This window comes from Ornithorhynchus anatinus, chromosome 16, assembly GCF_004115215.2.
Source record: "Ornithorhynchus anatinus isolate Pmale09 chromosome 16, mOrnAna1.pri.v4, whole genome shotgun sequence".
Classification (NCBI taxonomy): domain Eukaryota; kingdom Metazoa; phylum Chordata; class Mammalia; order Monotremata; family Ornithorhynchidae; genus Ornithorhynchus; species Ornithorhynchus anatinus.
Genome location: NC_041743.1, coordinates 35,477,101 through 35,495,150, shown reverse-complemented (window position 1 = coordinate 35,495,150; position 18,050 = coordinate 35,477,101). Strand labels below are relative to the sequence as shown.

General features: G+C 42.6%; 1 protein-coding gene and 1 non-coding gene across 2 annotated transcripts in view; both read right to left on the bottom strand.

Moving 5' to 3' along the window:
• Positions 1-18,050, bottom strand: part of OGA (O-GlcNAcase) — a 28,608-nt gene continuing 10,558 nt past the window's right edge. The window contains exons 5-16 of the mRNA XM_001516909.6: positions 17,532-17,703; positions 15,880-15,978; positions 15,451-15,735; positions 13,623-13,781; positions 12,334-12,944; positions 11,551-11,725; positions 8,031-8,116; positions 6,949-7,053; positions 5,878-5,963; positions 5,113-5,305; positions 3,138-3,297; positions 1-2,315 (exon numbers count right to left, since the gene is read on the bottom strand). Coding sequence (XP_001516959.4) covers positions 2,179-2,315; positions 3,138-3,297; positions 5,113-5,305; positions 5,878-5,963; positions 6,949-7,053; positions 8,031-8,116; positions 11,551-11,725; positions 12,334-12,944; positions 13,623-13,781; positions 15,451-15,735; positions 15,880-15,978; positions 17,532-17,703 — 2,268 coding nt within the window. The 3' untranslated portion in view covers positions 1-2,178. The remainder of the gene's footprint in view (positions 2,316-3,137; positions 3,298-5,112; positions 5,306-5,877; positions 5,964-6,948; positions 7,054-8,030; positions 8,117-11,550; positions 11,726-12,333; positions 12,945-13,622; positions 13,782-15,450; positions 15,736-15,879; positions 15,979-17,531; positions 17,704-18,050) is intronic.
• Positions 14,292-14,396, bottom strand: LOC114817532. The gene has a single exon (XR_003765394.1). It is a non-coding gene; the product is annotated as a U6 spliceosomal RNA (small nuclear RNA).

Below are 18,050 nucleotides of genomic sequence, written 5' to 3'. Positions count from 1 at the left end.
GTCATTTCTCAAATTTTATTTTACTTCTTGCATGGTCTTCAAATACAGTTTTACAGTTTATTTTTCCGCTACAGGTAACTCAGATAATCTAAAAACAGATTAATGGAAGTGGCATTCCAACCATAATGAAAATGCATAACCATGAAAGATGTCAATAGATCACTTTACAATCCTAGAGTGATGGTATTGGCCTGAACATTTCATCATTTCTTGCAGTTAGCATCTATTACAATAATGAGTTTAAAGGAAGAAGTGTTGTGGCCACTCTTAAAACCCAACGTAAAGGGCCACCAACAAGCTATTCTGTAATGCTATGAACCAGATATAGTAGGATGACTAGCATCTAGGTATATGCTTTATCTGCTCCTCCAGATAAAACAAGATAGGTTTCTACTAGTCTCTATGCTGTCTAAGCCATAATTACCTGAGTGCCTTCCAGCTCAGATTTACAGAGGATCTGGTAAATCTCCCTTTCACCCAGGAAAAGGGCAACTACCCTTCTCTTAAAGGGTCCCACTCTGAAAAATCACATCGCCTCCTTTCTGTTTCGGGAGCTGCTCTCGAAGGCGAAGCTTTCATCTCATCATTCCACCAGCATAGCTGGCGTCAAACGGGTGAGGGTAGAAGATCTTTAAGCCATAGGCTTGAACCCCTCAAAACTCACCCAAATGCAGTTGCAAAAAGAAAAATTTATTTTCCCCCCTTGCTCCCTCCATCCTCTATACCCACTCTCCAAAAGGCAAACAGGGGATGCAAAAAGATGAGAAGAGTAGGGTACCAAGAAGTAGCCACTGGCTACTTACACCTTGGGGCACATGAGGCTTTTGGTGGAAAAAACTAATCCTGAACAGAGTTCACATGCCTGCTTCTCTCTCTCCAATTCTCTAAAATCTCCATGGTGAGGACATCACATTAGAGTCATATGCGTGAAGCTTTCCGGGCTTTTGATTATAATAGAGATCGGGTGACCTGGAGATAATTGATAAATTGTGCTCATTATGGGGTTGCTTTCAAAAATACAACCTGGTACAAACAAGCAGGAATTGAAGACTCTGATTTCAAAGTCAAACCAATATGAAGAGATTGCAAAATCAGGACAATTCTGAGGGTAGATTCTCTTCATGGCCCAGTCCCTTAAACCTAACTGCCCAGGGTCGGGTGCCAAGACAGAGAGATTCTACATTGAACGGTTTGGCTTGATTTGATTTTCAGGGCAGCAGTGACTGCACTCACCTTGCAACAGATCGGTCCCCTTTACAGAAGTCACTAACTCTGACCCAAAATGGCCGTATGAACCATGGGTAAGAAACAAACCGAAGAATAAAAAAAAAAATACGAGCGCCCAAAACAAAGGAAAAACTCCATTCTCTATTATGGTTCTACATTATTCAAAGTGCCATCTTGGACCAATACCGTTTCACTTTCCGGGAAGGGGGAGTTACCAAAAAACAGTTAACACAAAGTTAAATCAGCATACTGCTAGTTTATATACAGAGGAATTTACAAGCTTGTCATTTTGTGGCTTTAGCCACAGACAACTGCACATTTGTCCCTACAAAGCACAACATGCCTAAACCAAGAGTCAATACAAGTGACAACTGGTCATGGCTTCACAAACAAGCAAAGATTGCCAATAACAGAAGTGTCACTACTCATCTTAAGATGCTGATTGACATCACAAGTATCCTGGAAACTCCATCCGGAAGTATCCGAATCCCACTAAACCCCTTCCATTTCCTGCCCGTCACCTAAGGGAGAGGGAGGCCGCCCCTCCCTTCCCAAGGACGAGAAGGATGAAGGAAGTGGTTTCAGTAGGACAGCGTGTGAAAAATGCCACCCCACCTAATGCCAGGATGTGGATGCATTGCTCACCCCAGCAGTGGTGGGAACCCCTCTCCCATGGGCCCAGGAAAGATGTCCTGGCACTTGTACCCCAGACCAGAAGAGGAGCGCCATATTTCTTTTACTCAAACGGGATTTCCAGTGGTACTACTATCGTCCTCCAACCAGTGAAGACGTCTGAATGGATGATAGATGAGGTTTCACAGAGTCCTCCTTAACCCCAACCCCAGCCGCTTCGGCTGACTGCTAGCTCCTTCGAGGCTTGGACCATACGAAGACCCCAACCACCACCCACCCGGCAGGAGACTTGAGGACAGTTCGCGTCGTTCAGGCCCGTCACAGGCTCCTGCCGAGGATAACCACATCCTTTGGAAATCCTTCCATTTTAGCTATTTCGAAACAACCTAACTTGCTGTAAAACTCCAGGATCCTTTTGTCATCTGGTCTCACTTCACAGAAGGCCCCCCGTGAGCCTGAAAACAGGAGGGAAAAAAACCACAAAGAAACCAATAACATGTAAAAGAGTATGTATGTCAGCAGAGGAAAAAATTCTGCCCCAGTAAGCACTCAATAAATATTGCTGAATGAATGAAAAGCTGGGTTTTAGTCAATTGCATTTATTGAGCACTTACCGTGTGTACAGCACTGTACTAAGCGCTTGGGAGAGTACAATATAAAAATATAAGAAACAGTCCCTGATCACAACGAGTTTACAATCTAAAGGACTTTAAGTCTCAAACACATGACCTTATAGTTTTAAACCCTTCTCCAGAAAGGGATGTGGCAGAAATGAAAATGCCCCACAAAGACTAAAACAAACTAAATGCTGTGGATACTGACGACCCCTGCGTTCTTTCGTCTTCACTTTAGAATAGGTTCAGCCATTCCCCATCATGTCTTCGACGACCTAATATAAACTATCTTGAGGTTGAACCCGCCCCCTCAATTATTTAACTCTCACTTACTGACCCTTAATACAGGAAAGCAAGTTCCAGGATGGTATGTCTTGGCAAGAATGAACAGGAGCAAAAAACAACAACAACAACAAAAAACACATGGTGTCAGCTTCCCTTTTGAATTTGGCAGAAATTCCCAGAGTTAAAAAAAAAAAAAAAGAACATCACCAGGAACAAAACAGTATTTGGTGAACACCATGTTTACTAGTGATCGAGGAAATTATTCAGTCCACAATTCAGATTGACCTCTCTACTCTTGAGAGGGAGAGGTATGTAAAATTCAGGAAGGCACTAGAATCTCCATTCTGTTTCTCCACCCTCCTTCCCACCTCCACTCACCATTAGCTTTGAGAGAAGAAAGAAGACACGCCATCATACTTTTGGCCACGCTTGGATCTGTTACTTTTTTGTGAATGTCCATCTTTATTAGAGAAGGGAAGTTGGCAAGGAAAGTCTCGGGCAGCACTTCCTGCTCTTCGTGGAAACTCAGCATTATTTTCTGGGAATGGCAGAAAACAGTCATAGTCAGTTCAGCATTTCTCCAAGCATTATCCTGAGGCCAACCGCTTAATAATAGCCAATGCCAGCTGAGCAATGAAGGGAAGGTGGATGATGACAAGATCAAATTCTCCTGTTTATAGCACTCATAGCATTTATTAGCTTGTATTTCCAGTGATCTAACCGCTCAATTTTCTATACACCCAAAGACCCAAAAATCCATTCAACAAATGGCAAATGAAATATCAGTCATTTTAAGTAGGAGAGGCATGTGTTCCACTCACAAAATGACCGTGCCTCAAGTGGGAAAGGAGGCCATTCAAAACTAACACTTGTCATTATAAGAGAACAACCCATTTGACCAAGAGCTGGGAAAGAGGGTACACGACTAGATCACCAGGAATTTTTGATTTTGGAAGAGGAGAGGAAGGGCACAGTGGAAAAAAAGTAGAGGAAAAAAAAAAGCCACCCCACCAAAAATACCCAAGTCTCAAAATGAAGGACAAGAAAGTCTCAATTGCTTCATTTGCTCAGAGGTCAAAATAATCCCAAAGGTAAATCAGGAAAACTATTTATTCATAAGGGGAAAAGACATCCGGATGGAGAGGCAAGACAAGGAATAAAGGAAGTCTTAAAAAGAAAGATTCCTGTTTGCAAAGAGACGACCTCTAAGAAGCCTAAGCCCCTCAGTACTACGCTCCATTCCCTAGTCACATCAAACTAAGCTTCCAAAATTAAAAAAAAAAAAAAGGGGGAGGGGGGCATCTCAACTGAAGCATCTGGGCAAAGAAAAATGAAATATTTTGGTCGTGAGATTTGTGGGCAGGTAACCTGCCTGTTAACTCTGTTGGACTGTACTCTCCCAAGCCCTCAGTACAGTGCTCTACACATAGTAAGCACTCAAATACCACTGAGGCAGCATGGCATAATGAATAGAGTGCTGGCCTGGGAGTCAGAAGGTCAAGGGTTCTAATCTGCCACTTGTCTGCTGCATATACCTTGGGCAAGAGCAGCATGGTGTAGTGGATAGAGCATGAGCCTCAAAGTCAGAAGATCATGGGTTCTAATCCCGGCTCTGCCACTTGCCTGCTGGGTGACCTTCGGCAAGTCACTTAACTTCTGTGCCTCAGTTCCCTCATCTGTAAAATGGGAATTAAGATTGTGTGCCCTACATGGGACAGGGACTGTGTCCAGCCCAATTAGCTTGTATCTTCCCGAGCGCTTAGAACAGTAACTGGCAAATAGTAAGTGTGCAGTAAATACCATCATTATTATTCTCTGTGCTTTAGTTACCTCATCTGTAAAATGGGGATTAAGACTGTGAGCCCAATGCAGGACAGGGATTGCGTCCAACCCAATTTGCTCATAACCACCCCGGCCCTTGTACCATGCCTGGCACAGAGTAAGCGCTTAACAAATACCACAATTATTATTACTGAATGACAGATTTCAGACCCTACAACCTGACTCTAGTTTCCCTGAATGACTCCAAATCCTGTTCAATAAAAAGTGGTCTTCAATGACTGACACGTTTTGACCTGTCTACTGCTATATTTACTAAGCCACAAAACAGTGGCAGGGAATGTGTCTGTTTATTGTTATACTGTACTCTCCCAAGTGCTTAATACAGTGCTTTGCACAGAGTAAGTGCTCAATAAATACCATTAAATGAATTACCTACAAATAAGGAAATCAAAATGTCCAGAATATAAGAATATGTTCAGAATAAAAGAACTAAGAAATGTCCACCTGCTTTTCCACCAAATACATCCTTCATATTCATTTCGCATGAACTCTAATCATATAAATCACTAACCTCTGCTTCAGAGAGCTCTTTGTCACCATTGGGTTTGGTGTATTTTTCCTGCATGAAGGGAATCCAGGAAATTTTACATTTTTTAATAAAGGGAGTAACATCCACAGTCCCCAAGGCATAGCCACAAATGCCATCCTCATCTTCCAGTACAAAGCAGTAATCCAGGCTGAGAGAGAGCAGGCCTCCCACTAACCTGTATCAGAGGGGAAAGACACAAAGCTGAGTGTGCAAGATAAGTATTATTAAAAACTTCAGATGTCACCTAGGCCAATTCACAGGCAACTCCAAAGAACTACTACTTAAAAGAAAAAAAAAACCCCAAAACCCACTGATGAATGTAGTGGCACGGGAAGACCTGCGAGTTCATCTACTGCTATCATTACGCCTATAACACGCTAGCTTTTTAAGGGTTTTTTTGGAAGTAGATTTATGAGCAGTGCCTTAAAATACATGATCTTAAGAGTGTACTAGTGACAGAAAGGCTAACAAAAACATCAGCTGGGATTATCTCGTTTCACTTACGAGACACACTGGAATATCATTCAAAAGCCCAATGCACAAAAAGGATATTTCAATAATAAAGAATATACCAGCTGCATTGCTTCAAATTTAATGTCTTCATGATAAATTAATGATCTATTTTTCCCCTCAATGTCTCCACTCTGTGTGTCCCCCTTCCCACCCAAACCCAAGGAAGGACTTTGGTTTGTTTTTTTTTTAAAAAAAGCTCAATCCCAATTCTATTAGAGCACAATCATTACATACTTGTCTCCAATAAGGTCAGGCTGACTCTGAAAAGGAAGACCAACTCCATCGTCATACATTTCTCTGCAAATCTTGTAGACAGATGCCTGAGAAAACAAACCAGTTAGGTGGTCAAGAGGGATGAAATGAAAACCTACCAAAAATCCACTTTTTTATGGTCTTTGTTTAGCACTTACTGTGTCTTATACTGTTCTAAGCACTGAGATAAATACAAGTTAATTAGGTTGGACACAGTCCCTCTCCCGCATGGGGCTCACAGTGTACATAGGGAGAACAGAACTGAGGCACAGAGAAGTTAAGTGACTTGCCCCAGGTCCCATAGCAAGCAATTGGCAGGGCTGGGATCAGAATCCAGGTCCACTGACTCCCAGGCCCCTGCTGTTCCCACTTGGGTCATGCTATTCCACTTGGAATGTATCAGGCATAAGACAGATTGGGGCTCACATCTCAGAAGTCCAATCAGTTAAACGAGTCCCACAATGGAAAGTAAAGCCAACGGACAACTTCAGTTTAGAAATAAATAGGGACAGCAAAAACTGAAGACATTTCTTAATTAACTGGTGCCTCTCTATTTCCATACTAAGTTTAATGCTCATCACTTAAAAAAGTTACCAAATTTAAAATCTGCTTTTGTCTTAAGTAGGAAGGTAATTCTACCGGAAATCACCCCACCAAAATTTGCAATTTTTTGATTATCTATTACAGTGTCTCCCAACAGAACAATGCTGACACTTTTCCATTTTAAACTGCTTTTTCCAACCAAATCAAAAACTAAATGTCCCTTAATATGTATGAAAGAGGAAACTGGCCCTTCAGAGATTACACATGGCTTAGATTCTCTGCTCCAGGAATTAGCAGTCTTGCATTTCATCTGAGGCTCAACCCGAACAGTCACTAGAGTTCCTACTTCTGTTCACCAAGACTCTTTAAAACCCTTCCTCTAGAAGAGGAGAGAGGATCATTTCAAAGATCTGTGGTGGGCTCAACAGCTTCCCAGTTGAAAAGTCAAAAGGAAAAAGCCAGTGCAAAAACCAGGGCTCCAAGGAGACAGGATTTTTAGGAGATAGTTACCTCATCCTTAGGAAAGTAGGGCCTGATAGTATAAACTTTGGAGGTAGGAGTCAGTGGAGGTGGTTGAAAAAAGAGGTCATTTGCCCCATCGATTGGCAGCAAACGCTGTGAAAAGAAAAAAATACAACAAGAGTTCATTGCTTGGAAAGTGTAAAATTTATTTCAGGGGTGTGCACTGCAGATTACCAAATTAATATTAACTGGCTACTGCAGGCAGACCTAAAGAAGAGGAGTTTTTTTTAATGCTTTACTAAAGCAAAGACCACTTTGCTGGCTTTTTTCTGATCAGAAATTAGCTGAATAATCTGAGTTAAATACGAAACTGCAGTGGCATAGTAATGGGATTTAAGTTTATGATAAATCTATCCCAATTTTAATCTACTTTTTACCAATCACATCTAGACCATCTCTGTACTACAAGATGGCAGAAAAAGTTAATGTCAGGAGGAGAGGTTTGGTCTGAAGAGGGTTAACTGTCCAGAGGAGACACTTTTATCCCAAAAGCAATGCGCTTCAAATTGCTGTGCGCAGCAGAGCACCTGTTGGAGGGAGAAAAGTACAGCACCTGAAAAATCCATGAACAAATCCACAAGCCAAATAAACTAGTTGTTTTCCTTTAGATCCTGTTTTCCAGCTCAAAGCATCCCAGATCAATACGTGGCAACTTTTCAAAAATGGAAAGGGGAGAAGACTAATCCTCCCCTTCCCCCCGCTCCCCCAGCCCCCCGAATTGGTTTGCCTAGACATCTCTTTTGCTCATGGAATTTCCATCGGCAGACAAGCATGCGCTCATTGTGCATTGCGGGCGCAGATTAAAATGCGGTGCGACCTGCAAAGAAACAATGTGAAATGTACAACTAAAGCCGCTGCGCTTCGCGGGCGCGTGGGAAGTGCCAGCATCTCCTTGAGAAATTACTGTGAAGAGGGAGGAAAATTTGATTTAAAGCCCAGCTCTAGAACTAAATTGGATTTTGGACCAGAAAGCCTTCGGCAGACCAATCCTTCCAGCCACCTGATGCGCAACAAAAGGTTTCTCATAAAACAAAGAAAATGTCAATTCAGTTGTGAATTCATATTGATACCTGGAACTCTCCTGCTAGACCACCTCTAAAGGCCCAGGGTTCTTGGTCTCCAATTAAGAACTGTGCTGAAGATTGACTACGACACCCTGTTGAGATCAGATCCAAGCGGAGAATGTTACGAGAAAGGGGATTTCCTGGGGGAAGGGGGAGGGGAGAGAGGAGGGACTCAAACGTCCAACAAACTGACAGACACTTGTGGAAAAAAAACCTTTCTAACAGCGATAATCCAGAGGGTTGGGGGTGGGGAGAAAGAGCAGCAGGGCTGTGATAACACTTTTTATTTTTTAATAAGAATTGGGAAGTGCAGATTTTGGTGCCCATTCCCCCACAAGGGATTATTACTCTAGCAGAGAAAAGAGAAAAACATCTTTCAAATGCCAGATTCTGATCTTTCCAAGTACCCTGAGAAGAACACAGAGTATTAAGATTTGTCAGGGACAGGTTTAGAGATTCTCTAGGTACAACTCTACTGAAATTACATCACATAAACTCTCCTGAAGTTGTGAGAAGTACTCACAACAATGAACTGCCTTCTCAGATTTCAGCAGATGGGTGGGTACATAACGTCCGTTATCACAGCCCTATGAAGGAGTTGGACCTGTCTGAAGTCACATTTCAGATCTTTGTGGGGAGGGGAAGGGAGAAAATGGAGTTAATCTTGTCAGAAAACTAAATTCATCAGTCGGAAAAGGAAGGTTTTGATTTATTAAAACAGCTGAGGCCAATGCCCAGGAGGGAGGAGGGAGAAGGTGGCCTTCATCCTTGGCCAAAATTTCAGATGTGGCCAGTTAGTGTGCCAGAGATTGGCAGAATCTGGAAGTCACTGATATCTTATTCAAACTGGGCTTCCAGACTGTCCAAATTATTTTTTTTAGGGAAAAAAGTCAGGTGGTGAGACAGTGGTATTCTGATACATTCTTCCGATTCATCAGGGCAGAACATTAAACTGTGCCACGCACAGATACTGAACTCGCCAAGGCCTGCTAATTAGCTTGGGGATTCAGACTCTGCGTTACATCTGCTCCACAGGCCTCTGTATAGGCTCTGTGGCTAGTTAAGCCCTCAGAAAAAATTTTGAGGGAAAAGGCAGGCAAGTTTTTCAGAGATTGGACTACGACTGGTTGATCGATTGCCTAGCTTTCTGACAAGATAAGCAGCGCAAAGGTTCTTTTCCAATTGAAGGCAGCACTCTACTTCCTGTTCAAGTTAACAGTCTCATCAGTTCAAATGTAACGTGCTAGTCAGACAGTCCCAAAGCAAACCGAGTCTCTGGCATACTGAAACCCCAAAATGGATTGTATGGGCTTGGGGCTGTTGAGTCTTTTTGGTCACAGTTTTCTTAAATACTTTGCATTAATAGGGAAAAGGGTCAGAGTTCAGGCTTCAAAACAAAACCTGCCCCCATTCCTTAACTCAGAATTTTCTCCAGCCCATAAGCTATCCCTCTCAGTTTTCAGGCCCGCCAATAACTTCGGAGATTTTGCTTACACCCGCCCTCACTTTGAGACCACAACGTAACTAGCACTTCCACCTATTACAGTAAAGAGCGGCATAGTTGAAGAGCTGTGTAAACAAAAACATTGTTAATGCCTCAGTCGCTGCGCCAATGTGACTTCAGTTCATGCCTAGCGCACTTTAATCTAATCTGAGCTACCAGATGAAAACCTTTCAATTTAAACTAATTAATCATGACGCGCTGTGGACATCTGCCGCTGTCCATCCAATGGCAGTAGAAACTTGTGCTGAGGATTCTCCCATCTGTACACAATGGGGAAGAAGATAAATAGAGGTCATTAGTAATCAATAGTACTGTAGAGCCACATTATTTAAAGGGACTGAATGCCAACTGGACTGGAGAAAAGGGGAGAGAAGAGGGACTTCAGTGTGAAAAAGCCACTGACATCACCAAACTCCAATGTACTGTGAAAGTCAACACATCAAGTTGCTTTCCACTGGAAATTTCAAAATACTAGAATTCTTAAGAGCCTATGAGAATCACCCCTCACTGTGGAGTATGAGTCACCGACAAGCAGGCTCCATACATTATTAAAATCTCTTGAGATATTTTGTCCTCTGGGGCGGGACAATAGATCTCTTCATAATATGCAATACAGCTCTTCACGTCAGAAGGAGTTGCAACTACCTGAATGACTAACAAACAAGGAAACATAAAAGCAATACTGCATTCACTCAGGTTGCAAGAGACCAAGCTTTTTAAATCGCTCTTGAATTAAAGTGGTCAGAAGTGCTTTAAGGGAGAAAATGTTTACAGCAGACCATGACCAGAGGTCCTAATGTCAGACTTTAATCCCTAAAAATCTTTAAAATCTCAAGGGAGATCTAATTTTCTCCTCTTGGCAGTACATTTGAATGGCAAATTAGCCTGGCACTCGTCAAGCTGTGGAGGTCCCTTATAGAGGACACAAATCTAAGGTGCTATCTATTGGGCAAAGACATTCACAAAAATGTAGAGAGTTCTATAAGTCAGGGATTTATTTGCCTTAGTATCCCAGCTCCTTTCTTAAACTGCCATGCTCTATTAGACTCGGGATGTGCTTTGGTATATGAGACAATTTATTCCACTGCTCCTAAAGAACTAAAATTGATCCATCTTAATTTAAGGGGTAAAAAGATACTTTCATTTAAGGGCTAAAAGAAAATGAGAATGTCATATGTGTACTGGGGCAATTATGCAGACACCGCTCTCAAAACCAAGCCCTGTCAACCCACTGTCATTTTTGCAACAACTATGAAACGATGACAAGAATTAGTCAGCTTTGCTGCCTGCTGTGGGCCACAAGCAAGTCACAAGTTCATCAGAGTTTAAATAAAGCCCGGAAATACAAGGTTATTGGCATAACCTAGGCCATGATGGTACTTTCTGCCAGATTGGAAGAGGTCAGAAAGATATAATCTTCCCCAAAACATGGCACAGGAGTCTCATGGCCATTTATCCAACTGGTAGGAATTTCAGCCACCGCATGAAGAGAAAGACTCCTTACCACTCACACCAAAACAGCCTTCTGCTAAAGCTAGCAAGTGCACAGGGCTGGGAGATTGAATTTTTATGGGCCCGGCCCCTTTAACAAGTCACTTTAGCAATTATTCCGAAAGGTTTTATCAAAACACAGTAAGAAGCAGAGAGCTGATCTAAAAAGTCAAGTTTCATAGTGTCTCATTTCCAAATAAAGGGTTGTTAAAAGATATAGGATCCCGTCCAAGGTGCATTCAGCCAGAGCAAGTTAAAAGTCAGTGCTTTCAATACATAAGGTTTCTATGCTGAATTAGCCCAAAGGGAGAAAAAAAAAAGAGCTCCACTTATAGTGATCAACCATTACCGCTTGTGACAGCAGCCTGAAATAGCATGTCTTTCAGGGAAATAGAGGCAAAGATTTTTGAGGGAATTGGATGGATTGGTGTCAATGCTTGATTTTTTTTCCCTTCTCCCCATGAGCTAACCAGTTATTTTTTAAAAAAGAACACAACGCATGAGGGTAGAAATCACTGCTGGTGCACCTACCTAACCATTGTACAAAAGACTTCACCATAGACATTATGCTCTTGATATCCCAAACATAGGAGTACATGTCATAAAGGATTGTTCTGTTGGCACAGTTTGAAAGGCGGGTGAACATCCCCATCACCAAGCTGCACATCTCTTCAAACTTGGCTGCTCTGGACCTCCATTCTTCAATCTAGTTGAGGATCAAGAAACATTTAAGAACACTCAAACAAATGGGGAAATCTCGTCAAGTCCTAAACCATACGGGAAGGTTTAAAGACATTTCTGGGCTTAAACCACGAGGCATCCCTAGGCCCGGGTCAGTTTCAAAACATCGCTCTTTTCCAGCCTTCAGCTTGCCCTCCCCCTTAACGAGAATTTCTCGAATTTGGAAGCATTTTTACTTCTCTCCCTGCCCCCCGACCCAGTCCTTTCACATCAATTATTTCAGTTTATTCTTGTCACGCCCCTCTGAGGTAAGGGAAGCAGGTACTAGCTCCATTTTACAGCAGAGGAAACTGGGGCACAGAATGGTCACTCAGCTGGCCGGGGACAGAGGTGGGTCTAGAATCCAGGTCTTTTGAAGCCTAGATCATGCTCTTTCCATTAGACCACGCTACCCCGCAGGCTGAAGACAAGAAACCCAAAATGCTCCCATCTCACATCAAGTACAGGAATTTAAGGGTTCAGTGCTGCTTATTAAGTTTAGCCCTTTTTAAATAAAAAACAAAATCTCCTGTAATTACAAGTAATCTAGGGAAAAGCCCTATGTGAATTTAAAGGCAAGGCAAGCACGCTCACCTTTTCCGAGTCCTTTCCTTTGCAATTGACACTGACGACGCTGCTGTTTGCTCGAAGCCACTGGAACTCCCTTAGCATCTGGGCCCCTTTGGGCCCATGCTCGTACGGAAGGTAGAACAGATCAGCAAGCAGCTGCAAATCCTCCAGTGTCACCGGCTCTGCAGTGTAAAGAGGCTTCTCGTTTGGCCCGGGCACAAACTGCTCCTTGTTTGTCTGCTCGTCTGTCTGCATGGGAGCCACGTCGCTAATGCAGTCTTCCTGCATGGACATTTCGGGGGACTTCGAGTCAACGATGCTCTCTTTATCGGTGTCCATCGGCTTCAACTCTTCGGCCATCTTCGCTTCAACAATTTCTGTGAGTATCTGATTCTCGTTTTTGTCAGCCTCCTCTTGTTTCTCCACCACCGTGTCCATGGGTTCCTCTTCCGGCTGCTTCTTTTCATCCTCTTTGACCAGGGCTGGCGAGTCGCTGCTGAGGGCCGTTCCCTGGCTCATGATGGGCTCCTGGTAAACTGTTGTAACCACAGTAGTTGCGTTTAAGGAAGGAGCTGCCACCAAAGGGGCCCCATCGACTATACTGGTTTTAGCTCCACTGTGAGCCACTTGCCTACCTGAAAAGAGATACATGAGATACGTACGGATGGATAAGTGACCAAAACCCAAACGAAGTGACTGAAAGTCGGCAACTTCCTGTTAACTCGGCAAAGGCAAGCTTGCAGCAGGATATTCTCTTCCGCTAATGGTTGCAGAGAGCACAGCAACCGATTATAGAGATATGAGAGAAGGTAACCACATTCACCACTCTCTCCCAGTCAGCTACCTGGAGATTTGGATTTAAATCCAGAGCCACCGTCAAATAACAGGAATCTTATCCAGGGCACTGTGGGTGGTCAGAAGTTTTAGCGCCAGTTTAAAGGAACGTTTTTGAAGATGAAAGTCATTTTTTAAAATGGTCTCAATGTTTCAGTACAGTAACCCAAGGTCTCAATACTTAAATAAGTAACATCATATCCCAACTGGAACTATCAGACTTATGCACTTTGGAGACTCATTTACAGGGCGGGGCAATTTGACTTTGTGGTTCTCCCAGTACGTACTGGCAGCCCTCTCCAATTTCTTATCTGGGTCAACATAGCTTACTTCTCTAAAGTTCATCACTGCTTTGTTTTGTGGCCCACACAACTGCTTAAAAACGCTACTTTAGTTTTCATTAGTGAGCAGTTTGTCAGTAAAGTGAAAACTGTTCCTTTTCAACTCCTATCACCCCCAAAGAATGCTCAAAAACTCACTGCTATACTGGTGAGGGACACCGAACTCCTGCAGCCACTCTGTCAAAGCCAACTTCAGAGCCATCTGAGGACTATATAAAACATCGGTTTCAATATCTTCGTCACTGCCTTCATTCTCCAGTTTTATCTGGATAGATACTGTACTGTCTTCACTGTCAGCTGCAAGAAAACAAAAAGATGAGAAGGAAGTGAACTCTTGATTGGAAAAAAAATAATCTGAAGAATGAACCTCTGATCAGTTGAAATCAATCCTCAGCCTTAAGCTAATGGCAATATCTATCACTGAAGCTTTCCTAGGAATAACCTAGGGAAATATGCCTTCACTAAATAAGACCCACTAAGAATTGATCATTGATATCATACTGAGTGCAGAGTACTACAGTAAGCTCTTGGGAGATTATAATATAGAGTTAGTAGATATGATTTCCCACATCCTCAACCCCCCACCCCAGGAAGCTTACTGATCTAGGAGGGTGAAACAGAGAATTTGAATCAAGTGCAGACTTGGGAAATGGGAGAGTATTAAGAATTTGTACACAAATGCCTTGGGGCTTTGGGGGTGAATAGAGTGCTTAAAAGGAATACATCCAAGTGCATATGGGAGGCAGAAGGGAGGGTGACTAGGAGAAATGAGGGTTAGCTCTTGGAGATGTGATTTTAGTAGGATTTAAAAATATGGAGTGTTCCACAAATTTGCTTGTCTTCCTTGTGCAAAGGTCATGTTAATCTACTCTGCATCTTTCCAATTTTAACATATGTGCTCCCAAAGAGAACATACTGTATCCTGGTGCCCTCAAGGTGGCCATTTCCTTCACGTTTCTGGTGCTTAAACCAAGCTTTAAAAGATGCTTGTTCTCCTTACTGCTTCACTGTTTATCTGCTTTGCTTTCTTTGTGTTTGAGTTTCTTTGTGCCTCCACCTCTGGGATGTTAGGGCAATGGTTCATTCTATCCCTCAGGACTGCCTGGGTTCGAGGGAGAACAGACAACTGCCATTCACCGATCTTCTCCATTTGTGGGCTTCTCATATGCTCAATACACGTGGGAGCAGGATGTCAGACCCACATCAGTAATACCTGAAGTCCCTCTGATTTACGCACTACTCCACTTTGAACAATTTCCTAAGACTTCTACATTAAGTAGAAGGCCAACTGCAAACCTCTTGCCACTGCCAGGCTAACAGTACAGATTTAAAGCAACCCACATGCCTGGAGCACTTATTAACTTCGAATGTGAGTGGAAGATACTATCAGGAAGACAAGGAAGACAAGTGCTGTAGCAAACGGCAAAAGTAGGTCTGTTTCCTGGGGGCTGCTTATCACAGGAAACAGATCATTAACAGCAATAGAGTCAGTACTTAACTTCCATCTCTTCCTCTCAAGGGAGCCAAGTGAGAAAGTTCTAAGATTGCTTTGCAAAGCTGATTTAAAGGTTGCAATTGGCTCAGATCTCACAACTTCCCCTTGGGCAAATACTCTCTTCACATTAGAAAGAACAACAGGGCTGGAGATAGATCCAGCCTACTACCTCACCAGGAAAAGATACTCTAACACAGGGCTGATCCAAAGAGTATCCCAATGTGTTATGACTGGACATGGAACGTACTTTTGGGGAATCCGCACCAACTAGCCTGGAAACAAAGGTTTGAATCGCAGACTGCAGACATCAGTAGACAGAACAGTTTGGTGGGAAAAGGGATCAGAAAAAGTCACATCACTTCAGAATGTCAATGGACAGTTTTACTTAACTGAATTATTTCCACTTATAAAAGGACTCAGGAGTCCAGCTCCCTTCCCCCAATAATTAAACCATCATGTCAGTGTACTTACTCATGACCACATCTTTTCTAACTCCATTCATATTTGATTTGTACCAAGTGGCAAGGGTGTGAATAGCCACATAGTTGGCTTCAAATTCACAATTCGGATTAGTGAGGACTCCTTTCAATCGAGGGATAAGCTCTGTTGATCGGCCTTTGTAGGGCCCAAGAAATAGTCTCTTCTGGTCATAATCATTAGCATGAATGTTGTCCCAAATTACTGGCGCCCTCTTGATAATCTTAGAAACCTCTTCAATGGACTCAACTGGAATGTCTTTAGATACAACTTTAGGACCTGGAATCAGAAACAAGACAGACTTCATGCAAATTATTTTAGGCAAATTATTAAGTCGTCCGTAATTGGCTACAATAACTCTCAACAAGGCATTTTTTCCATTCAAATCCAATTATACATCTTGAAAGAACTCCTAAGACCTACCTGTCCACAACACCTCAATGCCAGGTAGCAGCTTTTCACCCACGGTCCGTAAATACGGCGACTGAGCAACATTTGGGTAACAGAAAGTTCCACAATACTCTGAATGGGAGAAAAATACTACGTATAAAAAGCAACGCCCAAACATTCACCAAAGTACATTCAAATCCTCAAAGGGCAAATTTGGTTTCTGCCAGACCATTTTTATGAGGCCATTCTGGACCATTTTTATGAGGCCTGCACAACCTAGATATTAAAGACCTGGCCCACAGCATCCAAGGTGGACCAGAAATGTTCCAGGGTTCTCTCATCTGGTAGGTGCTTGTTGTACTTGCACAGCGAGTCCCAGCATATGGTAGTTCCAGAAACCCACTGAAATAAGTGATAAGTATGTCAAAAGTCACACCTGCACAACAGGGCCCCTGATGCAGCAACATTACTGCCCTCCCCAACCCCAGCCTGAAACCTCTTCACGAGAAGGACCACAGAATTCCGTGGGGTAATCAAGACCATTTCAGCTCTGTGTCCCCATCCCCCGGCAACTCAGGTCCGAAGACTGAAGGCCTGCAGGGCAGGTCTGATCCAAGCAGAAGTCTAGTGAATGACTCACTTAAGGATTAACACTCAAATAATTCTACTTTACTCTAGGAACAGTTACACAACGCCATGCCATCCAACTGACTCATAGGGAACTGGATGTGAGATCAGTGGCAAAACGTCAAAATCATGGCTTCCAAGCAGCTGGTCTTTGCTTGGAACACCCCACCTCTTGCCTTTTAAAGATGTGGAGCAGAAAGAACGAATATCAGCAGGGAACTAACTCAGGAATACTCTCTAAAGCATACTGGGCAAAGCTTTATCCAATTTAAGTATTCATGCTGCTTTACAACTGTCGTGATAGTCAAGTTCCCAGCCTTGAAAGGAGTTCATTTAAAAACAGAGCAAAATTTTAAAAAAAAACTTAACTCAGGAGGGGTTAGTAGTTTCAGAAGCCCTAATTCCACTACTGCCTGAAATAGCTATTAAAATTGGCCTAGAGGAGGATATATTGTAGGTAACTTGCCTACTCTAAAAAGATGTTGGCATTTTGTTATAAGTCCCTTCTATTCTTAACCTCTTGCAAAAGGAGGAAATTTGAGCTTCAAAATTGAGTGAAGAGGAGAAGGAGGAGAAGATTTCAAAGAAAAGAAAAACATTACTTTCTTGGGAAGCAGGCTGAGGAAAGGGGAATAGAGGGTGCTCCCTAAACAGGGTGCGGCATTTGAGCACAGTTCATATCATAGATGGGAGTGTGAAGAGGAAAACTCTCTTCCTCTTCACAGGCAGAGGACAAGTAATAAAAGAAAGAAGTGAGGGAATTATGAGCAGCTTCACTTCCTTTTCCTATTTAATTGCATTCATTTTTCCACCTCTAGCACTCAATTCAGATTTTGTACTCGTAAGTACCCTACATGTTCTGATCGCCCTAGCCTGCTCAACTGCCACTTGGTCAGAGTGGTTACAAATTTTTTTAATCTGATGCTTCAAGGAATTTAGCCATTGCTTCAGAAAACCATGATTCCCAGCCAGCCCATTTTGTTTTTAAGGGTAAAAAATGGACTTTTGAAAGCCACAAGCTAGCTACAGAGGTACTCTATTTAATATGTTGTTATTACCTGTGGGGCAAAAGAGAAAGGTTTCTGGTTCTCCCAGATATTGATAGATTTCATTTGTGATGGAGACCTGGGCATGAGCAAAAGAACTGAAAACCTCTTTGTCGGCTGCACACATATTGTGATCGATATCATCAAACAGCAAAGCAAAGGACCGGCAACCAAACTGGGAAACCTGGAAAGGGAAAGAAGATAGCAACAGGCTCAGAAGCTCACTTTATAAAAATCTAAAGTTCAGGACTGCTAATTCATTAAGATGACTGAACAGTTAATTCTCAACCACTCTGAACATATGCCAAGTATCTGCATCTTTAAGATACCTCTCTCTCTCCCTTTAGTCCCTTAGCAGCATTTATTTTACCCCCCAAAAAAACAAAACAAAACAAAAAAAACAATGGCATTTGCCCCCTCAAAACCCTTCCATAGTCAGGCTTTTTTTCTCCACATTACATAAAATCAGATTTAAGGCTCTTCAACAGCTGTTTCCTTTATACCTACCTGCTCTCTTTTCCTTTTTCACCC